We start from the raw sequence: 23,939 nt of genomic DNA, 5'->3' as shown, positions 1-23,939 counted from the left end.
CAGACACTCTCCATCCTCTTTAATTGACCTCTCAGTTCTTTTCCTTTTCTAACCATTTCTGGAGAGAACATTTCTGCTGTTTGGGAGCCTTCTTGGGTAAAAATCCAATATCCAAGATCAAAGGAAGATCTTATATTTGTAGGAATGGTAGAACTGCACTTTTTTTGTTTATTTGAACTCTGTTTTAATTTGACATTGAATAAAATGTGCTTAATTGTTTGCATTTGACTGCTCTGTTTTGCCTCAAGTTTATCATGCCTTAAATATTCCTTGGCTTAAGGCTGCAGTGAACAACATTTTATTCCATGTATGGACTTAGCCTTCAGTGCTGTTTTCCTTAGAGGCAATTTGTGTATTGGGACTTTAGTATGTCCATGTTGAAGAGGTAGTTGAACCAGCTTTGCATGTGAGACATTCTTGGTTAAGACAGGCATTTCCTCTACTGTGGATTTGATAAATTTAAAATCCAGGCTTCTACCCTCAAGTCAAAAAGTTAATTTTTTATGGAAGTGATATTTCAAACTGGATAATTATAAACAGAACTGATTCTTAGAATCCTTCCTTCCTTCCTTCCTTCCTTCCTTCCTTCCTTCCTTCCTTCCTTCCTTCCTTCCTTCCTTCCTTCCTTCCTTCCTTCCTTCCTTCCTTCCTTCCTTCCTTCCTTCCTTCCAGCATCTCAGTCTCTGCAGAGTTAGCCTGTCAGTGAATAGCACTCTATTATTGTCCAATGTAAGTGTTCTAGGTTGGATGATGAAATGAGTGTAGGCCTTCCATTGAGCATGCAAAAGGGGATTGCCATTGTCCATAGTAGGACGAAAACTCTAATGATACCTTATTTAGCAAAATGAGGAGTTGAAAAAAGTTTTGTTTTCTCCTTGGCTCTATTTTAGAGTATTTTGTTCCTGGGGAGCTGTTTGGCCTTTGTTTGTTTTGTTTTGTTTCACTGGTTGAGGTGAAATGTTGGATTTAAATTCTTTAGTTATCACTCTGTTTGCTGAGTCTGTTGTATTGGAAAGTTAGGCAAACAATGGGTTTCTGATGTGTTCTGGGTGAAGGTTGAAAACATGTAAATATGTGTAGAGGTCAGTCTATTTCTAGTTTTAAGTGAACACAGTTTTCTCTATTATGTAGTTTAACAATAGAAAGGGAGTCAGTTAAATGGATTCATCCATACAGAGGTTTGTAGAATGATGCTTATTGAAGTCTCAATAAGGACATTGATGGGAGAATCTGTCCCTCAACCTATTGAAGGACCTTGACTGATCTGCCTAGACACGTTGGCAGATGATGATAGTCACATAACCAAGCAATTGATTTGATCAGACAAGACAAGACAAGACAAGACAAGATAAGATAAGATAAGATAAGATAAGATAAGATAAGATAAGATAAACTTTATTGTCATTTTTTTACTGTGGGCACAATGGCACACATCAAAAATGAAATTTAGTTGCCTGCTCTCAAAGTGAAACACATACATGAAACACATCTGTACACATATGTATAGACCCACATCCCTACATATACATAGCAAATATATATTAAATACTATCCATCTTGAATATATAACGGAAGGAGGAAGCTTGAGAATTCACAAGGTTAATGCTGTATGGAATGAAACTATGGCTGAATCTGAATGTTCTGCTACGGATACCACGAAGCCTCCTCCCAGAAGGTAACAAGGAAAACAGGTTGTGAAGAGGATGTGCAGTGTCCCAGATAATCTTACGGACCCTGCTCAAGCAGCGCTTCTGTGCTATGTCCTAGATGGGAGGGAGGGAGCTGCCAATGATCTTTTCGGCTGTCCTCACCACTCTCTGCACCGCCTTCCTGTCTGAAGCAGTGATGCTTCCAAACCAGACTGTGATGCTGTATGACAGAATGCTCTCGATCGTCCCCCTATAGAAAGTGGTCAGGACAGGGGAAGGAAGATGTGCTTTTCTCATGCGACGCAGAAAATTCAGGCGCTGCTGTGCCCGCTTCACCAGTTTCTCGCTGTTGAGCGACCAAGCCAGCCTACTCGTTAGCTGCACACCCAGGAATTTGATGCTGGTAACCATCTCCACAGGTGAATCATTAATGCATAGAGAAGTGTGGCTGTGCCTGCCTTTTCTGAACAAAACCTGAAAGATATGCACACCCAAGCTCAATTGTTTTTAAAATCCATTCCAGGGAAACCATTGAGTTTACTAGTCTGTGTGTATATGTGTTTAAGTACAATAATTTATATTAGGGGGTCACAGCACCAGTGTTTAAGGCAAAGGTGTCAAACTCGCAAAATCACATGACATGTCACGATGTATCGTGACTTTTTGGCCATTACCGGCAATGGGGTGGGCGCGGTTTTGCTATGATGCATCTGGCCTGCGGGCTGGCAGATTGACACCCCTGGTTTAAGGTGTGTTGGGCTGGGATCATTGAGACTCAGTACACGGCAATGGATCTGAATGAGTGCTTTTAAATGAATTGCTCTCTCTCTGACCAATCTACCTTGTAGTGTTGATGTTTGGAAGTAAATACAGGGAGAACTCCAGGATTGTGGCCTTCAAGAGCAACATATTGTGAGGACTAGGAAAATCTGGGGACAGAGATGTGTTTTTTGAGGTTTATCATTAGTACTTACAGCTTTTCTTTATCTGCAACTACAGCTTTTCTGTATCTGCAATTAGACTAGCTCAGGGATAGGCAACCTCGGCTCTTTTATGACTCATGGACTTCAACTCCCAGAATTCCTGAGCCAGCATAGCTGGCTCAGGAATTCTGGGAATTAAAGTCCATGAGTCATAAAAGAGCCAAGGTTGCCTACCCCTAGACTAGCTTATTCAGAGAATGGTATCCTTGAATCTCTGTCTGCTTGCCTTCAAGCATCTGTGTGGATCAAGCCAACAAATATAAATGTAGCTGTAAAGAAAAGTAATAACTCTGCAGTTCTACAGTTCAACTGAAGGAAGCTCACCGTGGATACTAGCTCATTCCAATATTCAATTTTCTAATTTTATAATTAAACATTTAAAAAGCAACGTGGTGACTGGGTAATCAATAATTCAATAACATACTGTACATAAATCTTTAGCACAAATCTCAAGTTACAACATCAGGTATTTCCTCTTTTTTCCCCTTAATATCTACTATCTCTTATTAGGCTAATATAGTTCTTATTATTATCAACTAAATAAAACCATTTTTGTTACATTTATCAATAAGTTTTAGCTTCTACATATCTTGATTGTGTTTGCATTCAATCCTTATATACAATCAATGTCCTGTTATTGCTTTTTTCCCCAGGCTTTAATTTTCCATCAATATTCAAATTAACATTCGGTATATTTTAATCTCCAAGCTTTAAGTGACCAGAGTTTCCCTTATCTCAACTTCTACATTTTTCCCTTTTTATAACAAAATTTAATATTCTAAATACACATGTTATCTATTTGCATATAATCTTATTCTATTTTCCACCATATTAAACCAAAAGTCTGTTGATCTTATTACACATCTTACCTATTCAATTATGTTACATTATTTTCTAAAAATTATCCATATTCAACCCTCTAATCAATAGTATGAAATCCCCTCTAATAAATCAAAACCCTAGTTTCTTTCAGCCTTACTCTGTCTTTCTTCCTTTGCCAACTAACCTTCCATTTCAGTACTTTTGAATCCTTCAACAGTTCTCCCTCTGTTATGATATGTATTATTTGAAATAAGACCATTTAATTACAGGTTTTTTGGAAGAACTAGCCCAATTGTATTCATGTAATCGCCTCCCTATTACTCCAGGTTCCCACAATTGTCCTGACAAGTTTATCTTCCATTCGATCTGTTCTTCTTCCTTTCTCTCAAATTTCTTCTGGGTTATATAAAAAGTCTTTTCCATTTTTAATGTTGTGACTTCCTTTTCTGATTTTCCCTTTGGCTAGATCTGTTGGTCAATTGGGTCCTCTGTCTTAGTATTTAGCTGTTCCACTTCTCTTGTTACTTTCTGCATTGTTACTTCTTTGATTGTAGTCAGGATCTGGCTTTGTATATCTAAGCTGGCATCTTGTTCCTTTATGTTGCTTTTTATTTTGTTACACGCTGAAAGAATGGTTTTGTGTATTGATTTCAACATAGGATTTTTTCCTGATCTTCATCCATATTCTCTTGATAATGTATTAAGTTGAAGATTTTAAAATCAAATGTTAAAAATAGTTTTTTGTTTTTTATAACTAGATATGGGACATCTATTTCATGTGTTGTAGGTGATCTGTATAGTGGAAATTGTTTGCCAAGTAAGAATTTATAGTCCAAAGTATTCCATCATCTCGTGTAATAACAAATGCTTCTCATGTAAAGAAATAGGAAAACAATTTCCCACATATAATTGTACAAATCAGTAAAGGTTTACTTTCATAGTTCAAACAGGCCAGATATGCTGCCCTGAACTTTCTTCTTTACAGCTAAGTTTTTTACAGGTGGTATCTGTCAAGGATAAAAGAGTTTTTTCTAGATTCTTGGCTTCAAGCCAAGTCTCTTTTAGTCATTAACAAGTTGTAAAACCACAAGATGTCATCAATGCCATTTAAAAGTTTTTAAGTCCCAAGTTTTTATAATAGTTTTTCAAGGTTTATTTCTTTTCTTTTTAGATAAAAACCAACGTCTCCAGTAAGAATAGGAAAATTTTTAGTCCTCCAATTTCAAAAGTATATGCATCCAATTAGATTAAAGTTGTTTTTATAATTGCTTTGTTTCCCCTGGGTAGTTCTTAGAGCAGTGGTTCTCAACCTGTGGGTCGGGACCCCATTTGGGGTCGAACGACCATTTCACGGGGGTCGCCAAACAACGCAGTCCGCCATTTTTTCCCCCTTTTCCTTAGCTGTGCTACTCCCTTTTATTCTATTGGCTTTTGAAAGCCAATAGAATAGACTCTCTTGAATAGAGTCTAATTCTATTGGCTTTCAAAAGCCAATAGGAATTGTCCAGGCTGTCTCTACCCTGCTGAGCCCACCAAAAGTCCCATTCTGCAAACGGTGCTGCACCAGTTGAGTAGTCCTCGACTTACGATCGGTTGGGGGTCGCGGCATTAAAAAGGTTGAGAACCACTGTCTTAGAGGGTGGGGTGGAGATTCCCTTCCTTCTCTTCTCACAGGGGGAAAAATACTTTAGGCAGCTTTTGCAGGAAAAGATATTTAAAGTCTTAAAGAGAAGATCAGATCTCACCCAGTTTCATCCACATTGCTTTAAAGGTGCTAGGTAGTAATTTTGACTTCGGCTGTCAGCAGCTTAATGATGAGGCATATTGCTATGGCCGGCTTTCCCCTGCCGGTTTGGAGGGCTGCCCCAGATCAAGCGGAAGGACTACTGCCTTCCTACGATCAAGCGGGGGTCCCTTCCTTGCTCATCACCCCTACAAGGCGACTTTTGACCCTTTCCAGGTTCCCCCAGCAGGATGAAATCGGACGCGGAAGACGGAGCTCATTTTTCATGCGTCTGCAGGCGCAGCGATGGCAAACCAGAAGTCATGGCTTTCTTCTGTGTGATATCCCTCATATTTGAAAAGAGCTTCTATATCTTTGCTCAGTTTTTTTCTTTTCAAAGCAAAATATACCTAGTTTCTTTCCTTTGCAGGGACTGTTTTCCTCTGATTGACTGTTTTTAATCCCTGATTTTCCTTGATGCCTCACCTTTTGTGAAAGAATATTTGTAAAATTGTTTTAGAATATGCTGTCCAAAGCTAGACAAACTACTCAAATATAAGAGTGAAAAATGCAGAATAGTTTTAACTATTCCAATAATTTAGAAATTACAATAAATGCCTATTATGCACCCTAAAATTGCATTGATCTTTTCCATAATTATGTCTCTAGGCAAATTTCTATTCATCTTTCAACCATCTAATATTCCAGATGAAGTAGTCACAGGTGTTAGTGCTACTGAGAGATCCCCCTTATTATAGTTATAGATTTGATTTAATTTTCATAAGGTAATAACCTTGATTTATATTGGTTAAATTTCTTTTTATTTTTAATCTATTTCTCTAAATTATGGAGATAATTGATTTTTTTTTCAGATATTTTCCAGCGTGTTAATTATTCAGTTTCATGCAGCTCTGACAAACATTTTCCATACTATATCATTCAAATATTAATTAAAATGCTGAAGACTATTCAGCATCACATTTTATTCCTCATCACAGTTTGAGGTGAAACCATTGATTAGCATTTTTACATGACTTTCATATAATAGTTCAGTGGTGGCAAACCTATGGCACGTGTGCCAGAGGCGGTACTCAGAGCCCTCTCTATGGGCACATGGGCCGTTGCCCCAGCCTCACCTCCCACGCAACCCCCTCCTCACCAGCAGCCCCTCTGGAGGAGAATCACCCCCAAGAGTGGCCCACGTGGAGCAGCGCAGCCAAGGATATGGCAGCCAAACAGCGTAGACAAGACTCTGCCTTCATGCCCATCGTGCACAGTTGATGCTGTGGGGCGTGGGCATAGGGTGTGGCCGCCATGGCACTGCTGGGCTGCCTGGGCAATCTGTGGCGGGCCGTGCAAGGTGGTGAGTGGCCCTGCGGGCAGGCAGGGCAGGGGCTGGGGTGGAGGAGGAGCGGGGCGGGGCAGGGAGTGAAGCGGGGGCGGGGCAGGGAGTGAAGCGGGGGCAGGGCCAGTTTTGGGGCACTCGGTCTCTAAAAGGTTCGCCATCATTGCAAATAGTCATATCTTGGTAACCAGAATATAATGAGTTATAACAAATGCTTTTCTGAAAGTAAGATATATTGTGTCCTTAACATTGTCATAATCAAGAAATGAGACAAAGGTAGTTTGGAAAGACTTCTTTTTGCACTTACATGGTGACTTCTAGTATCACAGCATGTTTTCAAGTTCTTTACAGATCAGTTACTTTCTGATCTGCTTTTGCATCTTCCAAGTATTGGTGTCAGTCTGGCCAAGTTCCCTTTTCTTTATTTCTACTGCAATCTTTTGTCACCTCACATTCTCCAGACTATCTCCCGGGAAATGGATAAAGGTTCAGTTGGGCCATCAGCAGTTCCTTTCCATCTAGGTTTTAAAAACCTTTATTTAAAGATTGTAACTTGTTCAAGGTAAAAAGTTATTCGTTGGCCATTTCTCTGTTAACCTCAAGCTGAACTTCTTTTTGGTCAGCGTGATTTTCGTAGAAGGATAAAGTCAAATTACAGTTGAATAGAATTACCTTTTTGTCAACATTATTCATTAGCATATTGTCAATGAGCAGTATTTTGAACATGTCTAAAAGACCTTTGTAATTCTTAGCATCCTTAGCTTACATACGCTTATCCTGTAGTCTTTCCAGCTCTACTATCTGTACTCTTTCTTGGTGATTCAATTTTTTTTGTATAAATCAATTTTCATTGTGAGATTATCACAATGATATTGTATAACCAGACTGATTTCTTTTGCTGTGTTCTATTCTTCTTCATTACTGGAATTATTTGCATTTTTAGAACTTGTTATAAATTAATAGCTATTTTGTGCTGCTCTCCAAACTACTACTGACATTGAATCTACTTAGCATTGGCTTTAATTTATTAAAATCTTCTTACTTGAAGACTAACATATATTTTAGTTGACACTCAGATTTAATTTTCTTAAGAATTGAGAACTTCAGCACCTTATGGCTGCATTGCCTCTATTCTTAATATTGCCATGTTGTCTTATGACAGTAGTTAGCATTAAGTCAAGAATAATTGTCTCTCTTGTATCTTTGTCCATGCTGATAAAGAGAAATTTCTCCTTCTCTAGAAGTCTAGTTGAGAAATTGCTTGAGACACCCTATTTGTTGGATCTTAAGTTAATTAAAACCCGATTTTACCAAAAGCACCTATAGCTCTAAGCTTGCATATACACTACTGTAGAGCTCAATGTCTAGAATATTTTCCATTTGGGATTACTGACAACAAAATACATAGAGAAAAAGCTCTTCAGACTATTGGCTAAGGAGAATGAGTGATTTTCCAATATAAAATAATTATTTTTATGAGAACAAAACTACACAGTATATATTTCTGTTATATGGACAGTGACTGTAACAAAGAACTGAATGCATATTAACATAGGAAATAAAGTCTGCCCCAAAAGGAGCTGCAATAGCATAGCATAACACAGCACAGCATAATGTCAGAAGTAAGTCTTCATCCTGGTTCATCCAAGCCGGGGACAAATAAGCAACATGGTGACTGCTTTGGGAAGAAGGTTACAGTTTATTGAAGAAGCAGAAAGGTGGTCCTTGCAAGAAAGAGCAGAGAAGAAAAAGGCCTTGAGCACATGGGCCGTAGGTTTTTATACCCCCCTCTAGCTTTGTTTGGAATAGTTTCCTGTTCCTGTGGCATGAACCTTGAGGCTATTTCTGAGTGTTTTTCTAGGCTTTGATATCTGTGGTTTAATCCTATTATCATATCCTGCTTCCCAGGTGATGGGCTAATGACTCCTAGAGTTTGGGTGGGGCATGCAGATTTTCTCTTTGTCTTCTTGAGTGCTCTGGCTTCAACTTTCTGATGGTTTTACAACTGCACTTGTATGGGGCTAGCTCTTGCTTGGGGCAGAGAGATAGATTTGGGGCCAGGTTTGGTTTTAAAAAATCCTTTTGAGGAAAAATATATTTTTCTACTCTTTTAATATTTCCTTCTCTGGGCTAACTTCCCTCAATAACATAGCATAATGCTACTTTTTGGGACTCTGAAAGTATGTCTTCTATTTAGTAGAGCCTGATCTTGGAATAAAGTGTCTTCTGAGATTCAAACAGGTCCCTGCCTATTGGCATTTTAAAGGGGCCTGAAGACTTTGAAAAAGACCTTCCTTCCTTCCTTCCTTCCTTCCTTCCTTCCTTCCTTCCTTCCTTCCTTCCTTCCTTCCTTCCTTCCTTCCTTCCTTCCTTCCCTCTGTAATCTCTGCTCTTTTCTTTTTGTGTTTTCTGTTGTTCCTCATTTTAAAATGTTTTTAACCATTTGTAAACCTCCCAGAGAAGCTGGCATATAATTTAATTAGTTATTAATACGGGAACACAACATAAGAACCATTATTGTCTTATGGGAACACTGAATCCCTGAATCATCTGAACCCGCTATTTTTTCCTTAAAAAGCTTATAGTTCTCCAATATATAAAATAATTTTAACCGAATTAATTGTAATTTAAATCTACGGAAATGAGATATGAAAACAGTCTTACATTAATATGTATGAACAAAAGCTTCCCATTCTTTATTCCATGCCTCTCCATACTCTGGGATATTTAATTTGACATTTTCCTATTCTAGCAATTTTTTATCGGCATATTATTGGCACAGGTAATTTGCATTCTTCTAATGCTAATGGATTTGTGAATTTAGGTGGATCAAAAGAATCAAACAGGATCTGGCTTGCAAAAAATTCCCTAGAAGCAAATTTACCAAGAATAAGAATTCCATTGGTACAGAAAAAAATTGAACTTTATGAGTGCTCAGTTTATTTGTTAATTACATTTATATTCTAGCTGTTTGTTCATATGGCATTCACGCCACCTTAGAGGAAATTATACAACATAAAAAGCAAGACAAAACTAAAATCAGTATCATTACAATCGGTTCAATTAATTAAATGCTGGGCGAAAAGGGTAGGATTTCACAAGTTTCCTAAATAATGGGACTTGTGGGAATTGTATTCCATAAAATGTAGGGGGGGATACAGAAAAAAAAAAGCTTCTACGTTTTTCAGGTAACTGATCTTCTGGTTATAAGGGAGTTTCCCAAAGAATATCTTCTGCAGATCAAAATAAACAGGCAGGTTAATATTAGAAGAAGCAAGCCCAGATAATTTGCTGCAGGATTCAGGACTTTCGAGGTCAAGATAATCACCTTAAATTGTGTCCTGGAAACAACCAATTTGTGTAGTGTATGAGGCACCAGGTGAGAAACCAATAGACCATGAGTTCTAGTCCCACACAACAACAACAACAACAACAACAGAGTTGTAGGGCATCTGGTCCAGGGCTTTTCAACCTTATCACAGATTGTACCATTTTTAGGACATGACAATATTCAAGTACCACCAGTGCTTAGCAAGGTGTCAAAAACTTGACTAAAAAAAAGTGAGGGGGATTTTGGGTTTTACTGATTAGATTGATTTGTTTTTATAGAAATGGCTAGTTTATACTATTATGGAAAAGTAAAAAAAAAGGTTGAGGTTCAATGCTAATGCTTCATTCTACTGCAGTAGAGGAAGTCAGAAGTCAATGCCTTTTATTTTCTTTTTCCCTTCTGCCCCTCATTTTTCTTTCCCTTTTTCCTCCCCACTATGTCCTTCTATTTGTTTTTGTATTTTTGTGTTTTATTCTATAATCTAATAAAATGTTAACAAACCATAAAAAAGGAGGAAAGTACCAGTTTTGCTCCTCCTTTTATATCCTCTCCTTTCTTCCTCCTCCTCCTCCTCCTTTTATATCCTCTCCTTTCTCCCCCCTCCTCCTCCTTTTATATCCTCTCCTTTTTCCCTTCTCCTCCTTTTATATTCTCTCTTCTCTCCTCCTCCTCCTTTTATATCCTCTCCTTTCTCCCTCCTTCTCCTTTTATATCCTCTCCTCCCCCTTTATATCCTCTCCTTTCTCCTCCTCCTCCTTTTATATCCTCTCTTCTCTCCTCCTCGTCCTTTTTTCTGCTGGGTGCGCTGGAAGCACCAATCAATTGTGCACCAATCCTGGGCTCTTAGCAGAGCCCCAGCAACACCACAACTCCAGCTGACTCTCCCCCAAGCCTTTCTGGCACTGCCGCTGCTTCAACTCATCCATTTTACTCTTTTTTTTTTTACACTTTTTCTTTACAGTGCTTTTCAACCCATCGTACATGTACCACCTGCCAGGTGCCGAAATACTACTAGTGCTACGCGTACCACGGGTTGAAAAGCCCTGATCTAGTCCAACCCCCTGCCCAAGCAGGAGACCCTACACCAGGGGTGGGCAACCTTGGCTCTTTTATGACTCCTGGGCTTCCACTCCCAGAATTCCTGAGCCAGCATGGAGCTGAAGTCCACGAGTCATAAAAGAGCCAAGGTTGCCTACCCCTGCCCTGTTAGGTAGATTCTTTTTGAGGTTTTTTTTGTTTGGCCATTAAGCACCTGTGGGCCACACCCTCCCTTAATTGATTATTCTTTAGACCAGCGGTTCTCAACCTATGGGTCGCAACCCCATTTGGGGTCAATCGACCATTTCACGGGGGTCGCCAAGCAAGGCTGTCCGCCATTTTTTTCCCCTTTTCCGGTGGGTGCCTTACCTCCCTTGGTCTGGGCCAGCTGGTGGCCCAGCTGGTGGTCGGCCTGCTCTGTCTCTGCCGCTTGCCAGCTATGCTTTGGCCGGCGCAGGGGGCGGCACCATGCATGCGCGGCGCTCCCGGGCAGGGAAAGTCCTCGACTTACGAACGGTTGGGTAGTCCTCAACTTATGATCAGTTTAGTCCTCAACTTACGACTGGTTTAGTCCTCAACTTATGATCGGTTGGGGGTCGCGGCATTAAAAAGGTTGAGAACCACTGCTTTAGACCCTCAACCTTTCTGGCTTTGAGGATTGGCCGGGGGGGAGGGGAGGGAATGGCTCCATGCAAGCAGTGGACAAGCACATGCAGTTCCATTTGTGCAAGTGGTGTGTATGACACATGCTCGCCCATTGCTCACCCTCCATTTCTGCTGCCTGGTTCCAAATGGCTCAAGGTCCAGTAATGGACTGTGGCCTGGAGATTGGGAACCCCTGCTTTAGACAGCCTCTCTTCCCTCTGTCATCCAAGGTCATTCCCACATACCATTACAAGATCTGATTGCAGCTTTTGATTCCCTAAACGAAACATTCTATGGAAGAAATTGGCCAGCTGAAACAAAGCTCCTAAATAAGGTCCTTTAGTCCAACATCCATTTGAAAGTATGTACCGATGTAAATGGTTCTCTAATTCAAAGTATACTTACTCATAAGATTCACAGAATCACAGGGCTGGAAGGGATCTTGGAGGTTTTTTAGTCCAACTCCTGCCCAAGTCAGAGGACCTTATTGTATCCTGGACAAATGGTTGTCCAATGTTCTTGAAGACCTCCAGTGATGGAGTACCCACAACTCCGGGAGGCATTCATTGATTGTTCTTACTGTCAGGAAATTTCTCCTTAGTTTCAGGTTGGATTTCTCTTTAGCAGGCTTCCACCCGTTGATTTAAAGATGTTAAACAGGACTCCAAAGCTTTTTAACATCTGTGTCAATGACATTGCAGGAGTCTTATAAGCTTCAGATACTCTTATGTCAAAGATCCATGACAAATTAGAAACATGTCATCAGCTTGTAAAATGAGGACCCAGATTGTTGGGGGCAATATGCTGACTCGGTAAGCTGCTTAAAGAGGGCTATAAAGCACTTTGAAATGGTATATGAATACCATATGAATGGTATAAATGCTGTTGTTATGTTTATAAAATATTAATATGTTGATGATAGGTTCCTAATGGCACAGTCTCAAATAGGCCTAAGAAAACTATCTGCAAAAGATAAACACCTATTGCATTCTCAATTCACTAAAGACAATAAACCAAATCTAAAGTGGGGCTGACAAGAATATGTCAGCCTTCATGATCAGAGGGGAAAGAGATATTCACTCTCTAAGCGGTGTACACCAGTAAGCAATGTATATATATATATTTACATTGCCCCCAACAATCTGGATCCTCATTTTACCTACCCCGGAAGGATGGAAGGCTGAGTCAACCTTGAGCCGGTGAGATTTGAACCGCTGACCTGCTGAACACAGTCAGCTAAAGTGGCCTGCAGTACTGCACTCTAACTGCTGTGCCACCTCGGCTCATACATAGCCACTCAATAATCACAGTTTTATTTCTTGGGAGAGGATCCATTCAATGGCTACCCAAAATATGTTTGGTTGAACATGATTCAGCCCACTTCCTGGATAAACTGACTTTACAGTATGGGGTTCCCACCTTATATTTATTCTCAACTGCCTCCAAGGCAAAGGAAATTTTTAAACAGAGTGTCCTTGATATCAGTCTCCAAACCGACATGAAATTATTGCCAAAAAAAAAAAAAATAATCCTTACATCTTTCAATGAATTTGATGCAATTCCTAAGAAGGCCCATTCTAGAGCAAGATTTGAACTGTTGGATTTCATGACCAAATATGGGCACTTCCATCACTTGCCACATCATGAGAGGATGTGTATAAGCAGCTTTTCAGCCACCAAAGATATTGCTCATGTTTTGGTTGATTGTCAACTGTATGCCCCTTTTGGGCTTAGAGATTTACTTGAAAGAACAATCCACTGAGAGCTAAATTGCTTTATTGTCTTATTTCTTCTTAAGCATTAACATATGAGCAGAACTGCTAAGTTTATAGACAAGGCACTTCAGCTAAGAATCTGTTATATTGAACATTTCAAGTTATCATGCAAAGGTGATATATTTATCTGAACTTGATTCTTTTTTCCCCCTTGAAATAGACCTTGGATTTTACTTTCTTTTCTTTGATATGGTTGTAAGATCTCTCTCTCTCTCTCTCTCTCTCTCTCTCTCTCTCTCTCTCTCTCTCTCTCTCTCTCTCTCTCTCTCTCTCTATCTCTATCTATCTGCTATCTATCTATCTATCTATCTATCTATCTATCTATCTATCTATCTATCTATCTATCTATCTATCTATCTATCTCAGGGAGGCATTAGTCATCTCCCACAATCATGGTCTAGGTCTGAACCTGGTAAAATTTTTAAACAGTTAAGAATGGCTCGAGCAAGCAAATAGTGTATTTTGCCTGTCTGTGCAAAACTTCCCATATGGTTACAATAACATACTAAATACAATCTACATGAATACATTAGCTCCCAGAAGACCCATGAAAATATATTTCTAGTTGGTAACATTTGTTAGTCATCAACCTGGGAAAGAAGATCTGCCTTATAAAGTAAACTCCAAATCCGGAAATTGGAATTCCCATTTCTGCATGACAAATAGGCAAGAGCTGGAAGGGAAAGAGCGTTCTTTGAGAGGAATAATCCAATAAACATTTTAGGAATGTATAAAAGGACAACATGAATGTTATAAATAAGCTATGCTGAAAGTATTTCTTTCGTCTTAATATTAAAATTAAATTTAATATTTCCCTAACTGCTAAGTTGAAGTGAGGGCATCCATCCGGTCATAATATTTTGCTGTTTTCAGTGCAGACATATTTAAATTCTGTTGAGTCCTGATATACAAGATGTCTCTACATCCCAAGCATAAGACAAGTGATGATTTTTGGATACAGCAAGACCTCAGTTTAGCTTTGAATAAAATGGATAATGTTTCCATGGAATCTCTCCCTCATGTTTATTTTAATTGGATCTTTCTCCACTAATTAATGTTTTACTGCAAATGATATAAATTGAAGCAAATGATGTAAATGTGTTTTTAATGGGTGAATTTCCCTCTGCAAATGGTCCATTAACTTGAGCCTTACTATACTTCTGAAATGTTTTGAAAGAAACTGATTTTGACCATATAGGAGTTCCCAAAGGTATCATTTCAGATTTAGACAAATTATATGCAATATTATTTATTAAATTTATAGCCTTTGCTTTTTTCAGGAACAAGATGGTGTCCAGGATATTTGGGGGCAGCAGTTCCTAGAGTAGGTTGGTCTGAGAGAGACTGATTCCCCCCAAAGTTACCCAGAGATACCTGGGCTGACAGGCTTCCTAGTCCTAATCTAACACTGGCTATCAATAATAAGATCTCACACTTACCTGCACAGCTCACCTGGAGAGCATTTCCCATTCTCTGCACATTCCTGTATGGGCCGTGAAATTCTTGAGCCAAAATTCTTTCTGCTTTTCCACAGAGGACATATTTGGGACCCCAGGCCAATCATTCTCCCACTTCCATCTCAGTGCCAAATTTTCATCTGAAGATCTTCACCTCTGGGACTTTTGAGCAGAAATCGTCTTGTTTTGAGCAGCCCCATTGCTTAGCATAATGCAACCATTCACAGTAAAGCAGTGGTTCTCAACCTGTGGGTCGGGACCCCATTTGGGGTCGAACGACCATTTCACGGGGGTCGCCAAACAACGCAGTCCGCCATTTTTTCCCCCTTTTCTTTGGCCACACCCCTGGCCCCCGGTGATGTATAAGTGATTGGGGGTCACCACAACATGGGGAACTGTATTATGGGGTCGCGGCATTAGAAAGGTTGAGAACCACTGCAATAAAGCAAGCATTTCAGGCCAACTGCAGGAAAAGGTGTAGTCTGTAATTCAGTTCTTGCACAACCAGTTAATAATAAAATTGAATAGTCCCTTCTGTGAGAAAATGCTGCTCCCTCTTCTTATGCCCCCCCCCCTAAAAAGTCATCTTCCAGATCTTGAAGGTTTCCCTCTGCTTGTGAGAAGCATCTCTCACAAGATGGCTTGTTCCTTTCCTCACACACCAATCCCTCAAATGTGCACACTTACATGCCTGCTCACACGGAAAGAAACGTTGCATATGTTATTGATCAAGGCACAGTGAGCAGAAACCGGCAGGTTATCCATATATTCAACTTCTCTACCGTCCCAGTTGAAAATGGAGTATCCCTAATGCTAATGGGGCATTTAAATATATGTCTTCTCTTTATAGCTTTGCTTCTTTTCCTCTTGCAAATTGTGTGCTTGCTTGCTTCTGTAGAGGGCGAGGGAGAGACGCTGTGAAAATCTGTTGAGGGTGGGAGGCTTGTTAAATTCCTGATCTTTGCAGAAGGTGGCTAGCTATTTATAGCCATCACAGGGTGAAGCTTTGATAATCTTCCTCATTTTCTTAAATGGGCTGCTTCTTCGTTTGTTTTTTAAGAGCTTGTGGTCCTGTTAGATCAGGGGTAGTCAACCTTGGCTCTTTTATGACTTGTGGACTTCAATTCCCAGAATTCCTGAGTCAGCTAAGCTAAGCTGGCTCAGGAATTCTGGGAGTTGAAGTCCACAAGTCATAAAAGAGCCAAGGTTGACTACCCCTATGTTAGATGTTTCTCTTGCGCCCTGAGGCAGACTGTCTGTTTGTTAGAATCCTGTGCTTCCTCATGACTGGAAAGTGGTTGTGTATATCTGTAGAGGAGGTGTCCTCTGATTTATTGGCTGATTTATTTTGTACCATAAGTACAATATAATACAATATACTAACATAGTAAGAGGTGTCCTGTAGCTCTCTGTTTTCCAACTTCCCTCGCTTATCTCTTACACATATAATAATTACATAATTGCTACAGGTGGGATGATAAGATAAAATAACCTTTATTGTCATTTTTTTAAAATGTGGGCACAACAGCACACATCAAAAAATGAAATTTAGTTGCCCGCTCTCAAAGTGAAACACATACATGACACACACCTAAACATAGTATATACAACGTATGTATAGACCCACACCCCTACAGGGGTCTTCAAACATGGCCCTTTTATGACTTGTGGACTTCAACTTTGCTAGCTGAGGAATTCTGGGAATTGAAGTCCACAAGTCATAAAAAGGGCTAAGTTTGAAGACCCCTATCCTAAATCTTCTTTCCTATCACATCCAGTGCTACCTATTAGAACCGTGTTTCTCAACCTTGACAATTTTAAGGCATGTGGACTTCAACTCCCAGAATTCCACAGCCAGCAATGCTGGCTGTGGAATTCTGGGAGTTGAAGTCCACATGCCTTAAAATTGTCAAGGTTGAAAAACACTGTATTAGAAGCCTCTAAATAACCTGATTGTACAGTACAATAAATGAACTTTGGAGTGATCCTTCCATTATCTCGTAGGCCTAAGCTGATGATACTTACCAATAAGCTATTTTTATCAATGTAACAACGATCATCTTAGTGTGGCTTAGAGCATATTTATAATCTAGCAATATGGAGCTTATTTTTAAAAGTATAATATAAGTTAATGTCATTCTCCTTTTTTTTTTTTTTAATTCACAGAGAGGATCCAAATTTGCCTGTGCCTAAACCAGGATCTTTTGGTGCCATGACATCAGGTAAGTTTGACCTTTTTTTTGTTCTGAAATGCGAGGAAAAACTGCTCTAAGTATATGTCGATCAGCTTATCCATCTGCACAACTAATAGGAGACATTTCTTCTTCCTGACCTTAGACTTTGAATTGTATGTTACACGATTCATGACAGATACATAAAGCTTTTCTTATTTTCAGTAGTAAGAAAACACAGCTGGGGAAGCTGGTACTTTGACGCACAATGTTTTGGCCAGAGATTTCTGTTACTTCAATGGTTACCTCAAGAGGGAAACAGCAGTCTGTATGTCACTGATATACAGCCAGGTATAAGATACGGGAATAGCAGTCCAAAGGAGGTTATTTTCAATAGGAAACTGGAATAGGCCACCTATTCAACCTAAAGGCACAGTTCAGAAGCCCATTATAGATCTGGGCTTCTGGTTAATCCTTCAGCCTCCAGTCTCAGGCTTGTAACCTCAGAGCTGGGGTTTATCCAGGATAAAAATGAGGCTTCCCGTTGGCTTCCTAAATCAACAGTTTCCAATTTCATGGGAAAGTCTAATTTTAAAAATAGTATAAGGCAATGGTTCTCAACCTTTTTAATGCCGCGACCCCCAACCAGTCGTAAGTCGAGGACTACTCAACCGGTCGTAAGTCGAGGACTACTCAACTGGTGCAGCACCGTTTGCAGAATGGGTCTTTTGGCGGGCTCAGCAGGGCAGAGACAGCCTGGACAATTCCTATTGGCTTTTGAAAGCCAATAGAATTAGACTCTATTCAAGAATGGACTCCAGAAGATGGTAGAGGACAGGAAGACTTGGAGGAACGTTGTCCATGGGGTTGCGATGGGTCGGACACGACTTCGCAATTAACAACAACAACAACAACAAGAGAGTCTATTCTATTGGCTTTCAAAAGCCAATAGAATAAAAGGGAGTAGCACAGCTAAGGAAAAGGGGGAAAAAAATGGCGGACTGCGTTGTTTGGCGACCCCCGTGAAATGATCGTTCGACCCCAAATGGGGTCCCGACCCACAGGTTGAGAACCACTGGTATAAGGAAATGTGCTAGGGAGAAAGAGAGAGATTCAGCATCTCTTCTCCCTCTTCTCCACTCTTCCAGGAGGACCCAGCAGTTGTTAAGGTCCTCAGTGGGTTTGTCCAGGACAATGGGACAACAGCTTTGCCCAGCAAGCATTTTTACAAAAGTATACACCATAGAAAGTCATTCAGCCCCTTTATTGCTTTGAGGTATTGTGAGTTAATGTTGCTATGGAACCGAAAATAAAGGTTATGCTAAAAAAACATTTAACAAATGTAGTTACAGTTAGGTGCTCCATTAGCAGGTTTAATAAAGGGCATACAGTATTAGAGAAATCGAGCTGTCAGCATGCAAGAGAATGTTAGAAATTGCTAGATCCCAACCAAGCAACACTAAAGATGAAAGATCTGTTAATTATTATGTACAATGTGGTAAATATTTAGCTCATCAGTGGACCAGGGGCTGTTACGGTCACTTCACCAGCCATTTTCCATATTACTAAGAAGAGTCAAACTTATCCTTAACTTAGGAATTCTTTTCTGATAAAACAATTTGTTTGCTGAAAACTGTTGCTATTGTTTGAACTCCTTGTAGGAGTTTGATTTTTAATGCATTTTATTGCAAATGAACTGAGAAATATGGCCAAACAGTGTAGTCTTGAAAATATAATAAATGATAAACCACTATTTCATTAAAAGGGACACAGGAAGATTGAGAACTGAAGATTCTTGAAAAATTGTTTTGTTTAATGAACATTTTGTACAGTTGATTCATATGAGTAATGTGTATAATGGCTAAAACATCTATTTGCAGAAATACATAATAAAAATTACAAAGCAGAGCGAGTCAAAAGATAGCATCCTCCTGAAAAAGAAAAGTTGGAAGTCTTAACCGTTGATAGAATACAGATAATCCTCTCTTAATTGGGACTGGCAACTCCATTGCTTAGCAACAGTCACGAACCATATTGTCATGTGACCACACTGACTTGCAATAGTAATTGTGGCAGTTCCAGTTGCCACTGGATGATCTTCTGTCTGACCTCACAAAGTGAGTGAGAATATCTGCAGATCTTGTTTCATGCTAACCTACGGGTATTTTGATTCAGGCCTTACTGACCTTTCCATACGGCATGCATAGGGTCAGATACTAATTGAAATATGGCCATAGTTGCATGGTGGATACAAACTGCTGAGCTTCTCTTCATTGGGCTTAGCATGGACATTGAACTTCCCCAGGAAAAGAGGCTGGGTTACACCACAGTGACTTCTTGAGAATATTCCAGATAGACAGCTTAAGAAGGGCTATTGCTAGAGCGCAGAGGGCATTTTGAGCCCCAGTATTTTGCTTCGTCCTGGTCTCCCCAGCCATAGCAATAGGGCTGAAGACGTACGTTCCACATTGACAGAATTTTGGATGGCGCATTGAGGCTCTTTCTCCACTTCCCTGTTGAACCATAGAGAAACCTGGCAGATAGAGGTGAGAGGCATTAATTCCCTCTGGTTCCCCCTCCATGTTACCTGCCAAGTTAGCATTTCCATTCAGGATTAAGTCTTGGATGAGAAGCTATTTTACCAGCAACTCCAGCTGACATGCCTTGTAGAATAGAGAAGTCATTTTTCCTATCACTATCATTTCTTTTGTCAGACTGAAAATTGATAAAAGGTGAGACTTCTCACCTTTTATCTACTTTGCTCCATTTCTACTAGTAATCTTCTCAAGAATTGCTCCCAGAGCATTTCCCGTTCCTTTCTTCCTGCGATACATACTTCCAAATAACCAGCTGCACTTGAAATAGATGTACACACTTTCAGAACTGTCTGCTGTCATATGCACATACTCTCTCATACTGTTCTATCCCAGCCTATTGCTATCCTTGTTAAAGGCACAAGGACCAAACCCCTGCTGATACAATAGGCTGGAGACTTTAAAACCAAACAAACCCCTTTTAATATGGGTGACAGACCTGTCAAATAGTCCAAAACACAAACAGCAAAACTCAAGTCCAAAGGGAGGAAATAGTCCACAGGAAACACGATGCAAACAGAAGAGAAGTCACAAGCAACAGACCAGGATTCCAAGAAGCACTTGGCAAATGGTTGCCTTCAGCAACCAACACCGCCCACACCTCCTCTTTTTATACAGCAGTCCCACGGCGTTGCCTCTCATTGCCTTCTCCTTTTACTCTGGAGTTGCCGTATTGACTGCTGCTGATTTACTCTCGCTAATTGACGACGTGTGCGAGCATCAATTAGCAAGTCCATCAGGTGTGAGTCCTCCGAGTCTTTCTCCTCACACAGCTGAGCTTCATCAGGAACACGACTGGAGGGCCCAGGCTCTGCATCAAACCGTGAGTCCTGTAATTCATCAGAGCCTCCCTCTGCCCCTGATGGCCCTTCAAATGCCTCCTCCACCTCCTCCTTAGATTCCTCAGACTCAGCTGTTGGGAGCACAGGCTGGCACGGAATCACAACACACACACACACATACATACATACATACATACATACAGTGGGCACTCTTGGTTTTTGGACTCTCCAAAGATGGCAGCCTGATCTCCAGGGCTATCAGAAGTCTTGAATCAACCATGATGGGGTAACAAGGAAAAGAAAATCTCATTCAGATAAGGAGGCCAGGTGTTGGCATTGGTCAACCTAGGACCCTAAAAGCTAGGCTATCTGAGAGAAAAGTGTTTTGGAGATGGATCCAGGTGGACAAATGACAACTTTTCCTCTCATCAAGTCTCCTCCCTGGAGATAGCAACCTTTCCTCTTCCTTAGAAACTCTGTTCCGTACTCTTTTTTTAAAAAAAAATACAAATTTTATTTATAAAACAATTAAAAACAAACAAACATTGGATTTGACGTGACATTCCAGTGTATACATTCTTAAAAGATTATTCCCTTTTTACAATCAATTCTTCATCTCTACATATACATCTAAGTTTTATATACAATGCTTGTTCTAAAATAACATATATTTCTATCTTAACATTCATCTTTAATCCCGACTGTCCTCTTCAAATTCCTCCAGTGGTAAAATTTATCCCAGGTTTCATAATAAACTGATCCACATTTTTCTTTTAATATCATTGTGAGCCTGTCCGTTTCCACACATGCTAATATTTTATGTTTTAACTCTTCCTCTGTGGGAATTTCCTTGCTCTTCCATTTTTGCGCAAAAGCAAGCCTAGCTGCAGTCAGGATGTGTAGCAGCAGGTAGATTGTTCCCTTGTCGTATTTTTCTGTCATTATTCCCAACAAGAAGAGTTCAGGTTTTAACTCTAAGTCCAGTGTTAATATATCCCTCAACCAGTTTCGTGTCCTGTTCCAATACTCACAGATCTTTGGGCATTCCCACCACATATGGTAGTATGAACCTAATGCTGTTTTACATTTCCAGCATAGGGGTGAAATGTTTGAACCCATTTTGGCTAACCTTACCGGTGGGAAATGCCATCTATAGACTCTGTTCCGTACTCTTAAGGCTCATTGTTACATCTGTGAACAAATTGCCATCAAATCCTCATGCAGATGGGCATTTGTATCATAGAAGGTGCCAAGACTTCCTTATTTTGAGAAATTATGTTATACTGAAATTATCTGTGTATCCACTTCTTAAATGGACTTGGCATTTGATGGACTAGATCACTTTTTTTTTTTTTTGCTGTTGTTGTTTTTTCCTCTGACAGTTTTTTTCCTACCAACTTTTGGGCCATGTTTTGCTGTATCTTTTTCATGAATAATAAAAAATGTTTAACACCAGCAATTAGTGAATTCATTATATGGTATGTATAAGTATTAAGCAGGAACATGACACTTAGTTTAGAATCCCCATCTCTATCTAGAACAGTGGTTCTCAACTTTTTTATACGGCGACCCCCGGTCACACGGACGTGGCGCGCATGCGTGGCGCCGCCCCCATACGCGGCGTGCATGCACAGCGCCGCCCCCTGAGGGGGAAAAATGGCAGATCGCGTTGTTTGGCGACCCCCGTAAAATGGTCGTTCGACCCCAAATGGGGTCGCGACCCATAGATTGAGAACCGCTGATCTAGAATGACAACTACATAAAAATTTTTTATCCAGATCTCTTCTTTGTCATTTTTGCTGACTTTTTTTTTCTGCAATGGGTACAGTACAGTTATTTAGCCATTTTACTAACTGATGTAACCATATTGTGAGGATATTATACTGATCGTATCTACCAATTTTTCAGAAACCGAAGAAGATGATGTCGTGAATGGACTAGCACTGAATATAAACCAGCATGAAAAAGGTTTGTGGGATCGAAACAAAGATATTTCCAGTACTTGTTGCCACAGGGCAGTTGCTGCTTTTTGGAGTGTGTAAATTCTAGTGATTCTTTTTATTTCATCTGGATCATGCTGTGATCTGTGATTCACCTCTTTTGGGGGTGTTCTGGTAGCTTTTCAGAAGTTCTTCTCTACTGGAAACTTTGATGCTTGGGATGAAACAGGCCTAATATTCAATATTAGCAGTGTTGACACCTGCTTTTGTTAGTAAAGAACTTTAAACTTAATCTGTTTATCAATTCTACCCAGATGTTTCTTCTGACCTTTAATGTATGCAAAGTTTAATACAGTGACTGCGTAGAAGGGGTGGGAAATCAAAAGGGATATGGGATATTTGATAGTGTTTTAAGATGAATTCAATGTTAAAATAATGAAAATTTTTGAATATTTGTGCCTCAGCACCACAGTTCTGCAGTATGGTGGTGCAAAATTCTGAAATAGTTCAGTGTATACTAGGTGGATGAGATTTATTATTTGATGGTAGTTTCAAGTGGATCCCAAGGGGTAAAACGGAAGATCCATAAGGAACTGAATGGATTCAATTTTATCCACACTATAGAAGAGTTGAGTAATTAAGGTTGCATTGAACATATGGCAATAAGTAAGCATAATACAAAATCAACAGACTAGAAAGAAATATATGGGAAAATATTCAAAAGTTTTTGAATTTCAGATTTTTCAAGCTTGTAATGCCTTCTTTTAATATTATAATGGTTGGTCTAAATTTGAAATGATTACAGTATTTCTGAGAGTGTTCCAATCCTGTTTTAACAATTCTGGAATTGTTCCACGCTTGATAGAATACTTTTGATGCGATTAGAATAGCATTTTTGAACTCTAGTTGGGGCATCTTAAACTCAAAAAGTTCAGATCTTAAACAAAAGGTATCTGATAAGTTCATTTCTGTGCTGAAGTGCTAAAATAAAGATGCAAGTTTACGACTTTGATGAGGAAAGCACTGTCGTATTCATCCACTTAAGGAGTTCATATGTTAAGCGTTACAGAGGTTTAAGAATGGGAAGAAGTACAATCGTAACGGACTCATGTTAGTTGTTCTAAAATGCAGTACAAGTATTTAATTTCTAGGCATTCTGGCTTTACTCCCCACTTTCATAGTTTCATTGTTTTGATTTGGAAATTTGATTCTTGAACTGTTGGGCTATAACTGAGGAGTCCCATATTCAAATCCTCACACAGTTAAGGTGTGTGCTTCTTGATGTTGGGTGATTACTAAGCCTCAGTCTAGCACAGTGGTTCTCAACCTGTGAGTCGGGACCCCATTTGGGGTCGAACGACCATTTCACGGGGGTCTCCAAACAAGGCTGTCCGCCATTTCCCCCCCCCCTTTCTTTGGCCACGCCCCTGGCACCTGGTGATGTATAAGTGGTTGGGGGTCACCACAACATGGGGACCTGTATTATGGGGTCGCGGCATTAGAAAGGTTGAGAACCACTGCTCTAGCATGTCTCATAGGATTGTTATAAGGAAAAGATGGAGTGAGATAGAATGATATTGGAAGAACAGCCAGCTTGAAAGAAAAACAGAATACAAACCTGCAAAGATGCTACAGTAATCTAGTTGTACGTACACAAACCTAAGCATGGAATGAGAAATAAATT

At 39.8% G+C, this 23,939-nt stretch overlaps 1 protein-coding gene across 23 annotated transcripts in view; it reads left to right on the top strand.

The window, feature by feature from the left end:
• SORBS1 (sorbin and SH3 domain containing 1) overlaps nt 1-23,939 on the top strand; it is a 117,040-nt gene that overhangs the window by 16,799 nt on the left and 76,302 nt on the right. For all 23 annotated transcript variants that reach the window (XM_039345610.1, XM_039345608.1, XM_039345606.1 and 20 more), the window contains exons 2-3: nt 16,935-16,990; nt 22,224-22,283. In XM_039345610.1, the coding sequence (XP_039201544.1) occupies nt 16,981-16,990; nt 22,224-22,283 (70 nt within the window). In that variant the 5' untranslated portion in view covers nt 16,935-16,980. The remainder of the gene's footprint in view (nt 1-16,934; nt 16,991-22,223; nt 22,284-23,939) is intronic.

This window comes from Crotalus tigris, unplaced genomic scaffold (genome assembly GCF_016545835.1).
Source record: "Crotalus tigris isolate CLP2741 ecotype Arizona unplaced genomic scaffold, ASM1654583v1 scf7180000017968.19369539983:2297261, whole genome shotgun sequence".
Lineage (NCBI taxonomy): Eukaryota > Metazoa > Chordata > Lepidosauria > Squamata > Viperidae > Crotalus > Crotalus tigris.
Note: the sequence above shows the minus strand (reverse complement) of the source record. Positions and strands in the feature narration are given on the sequence as shown.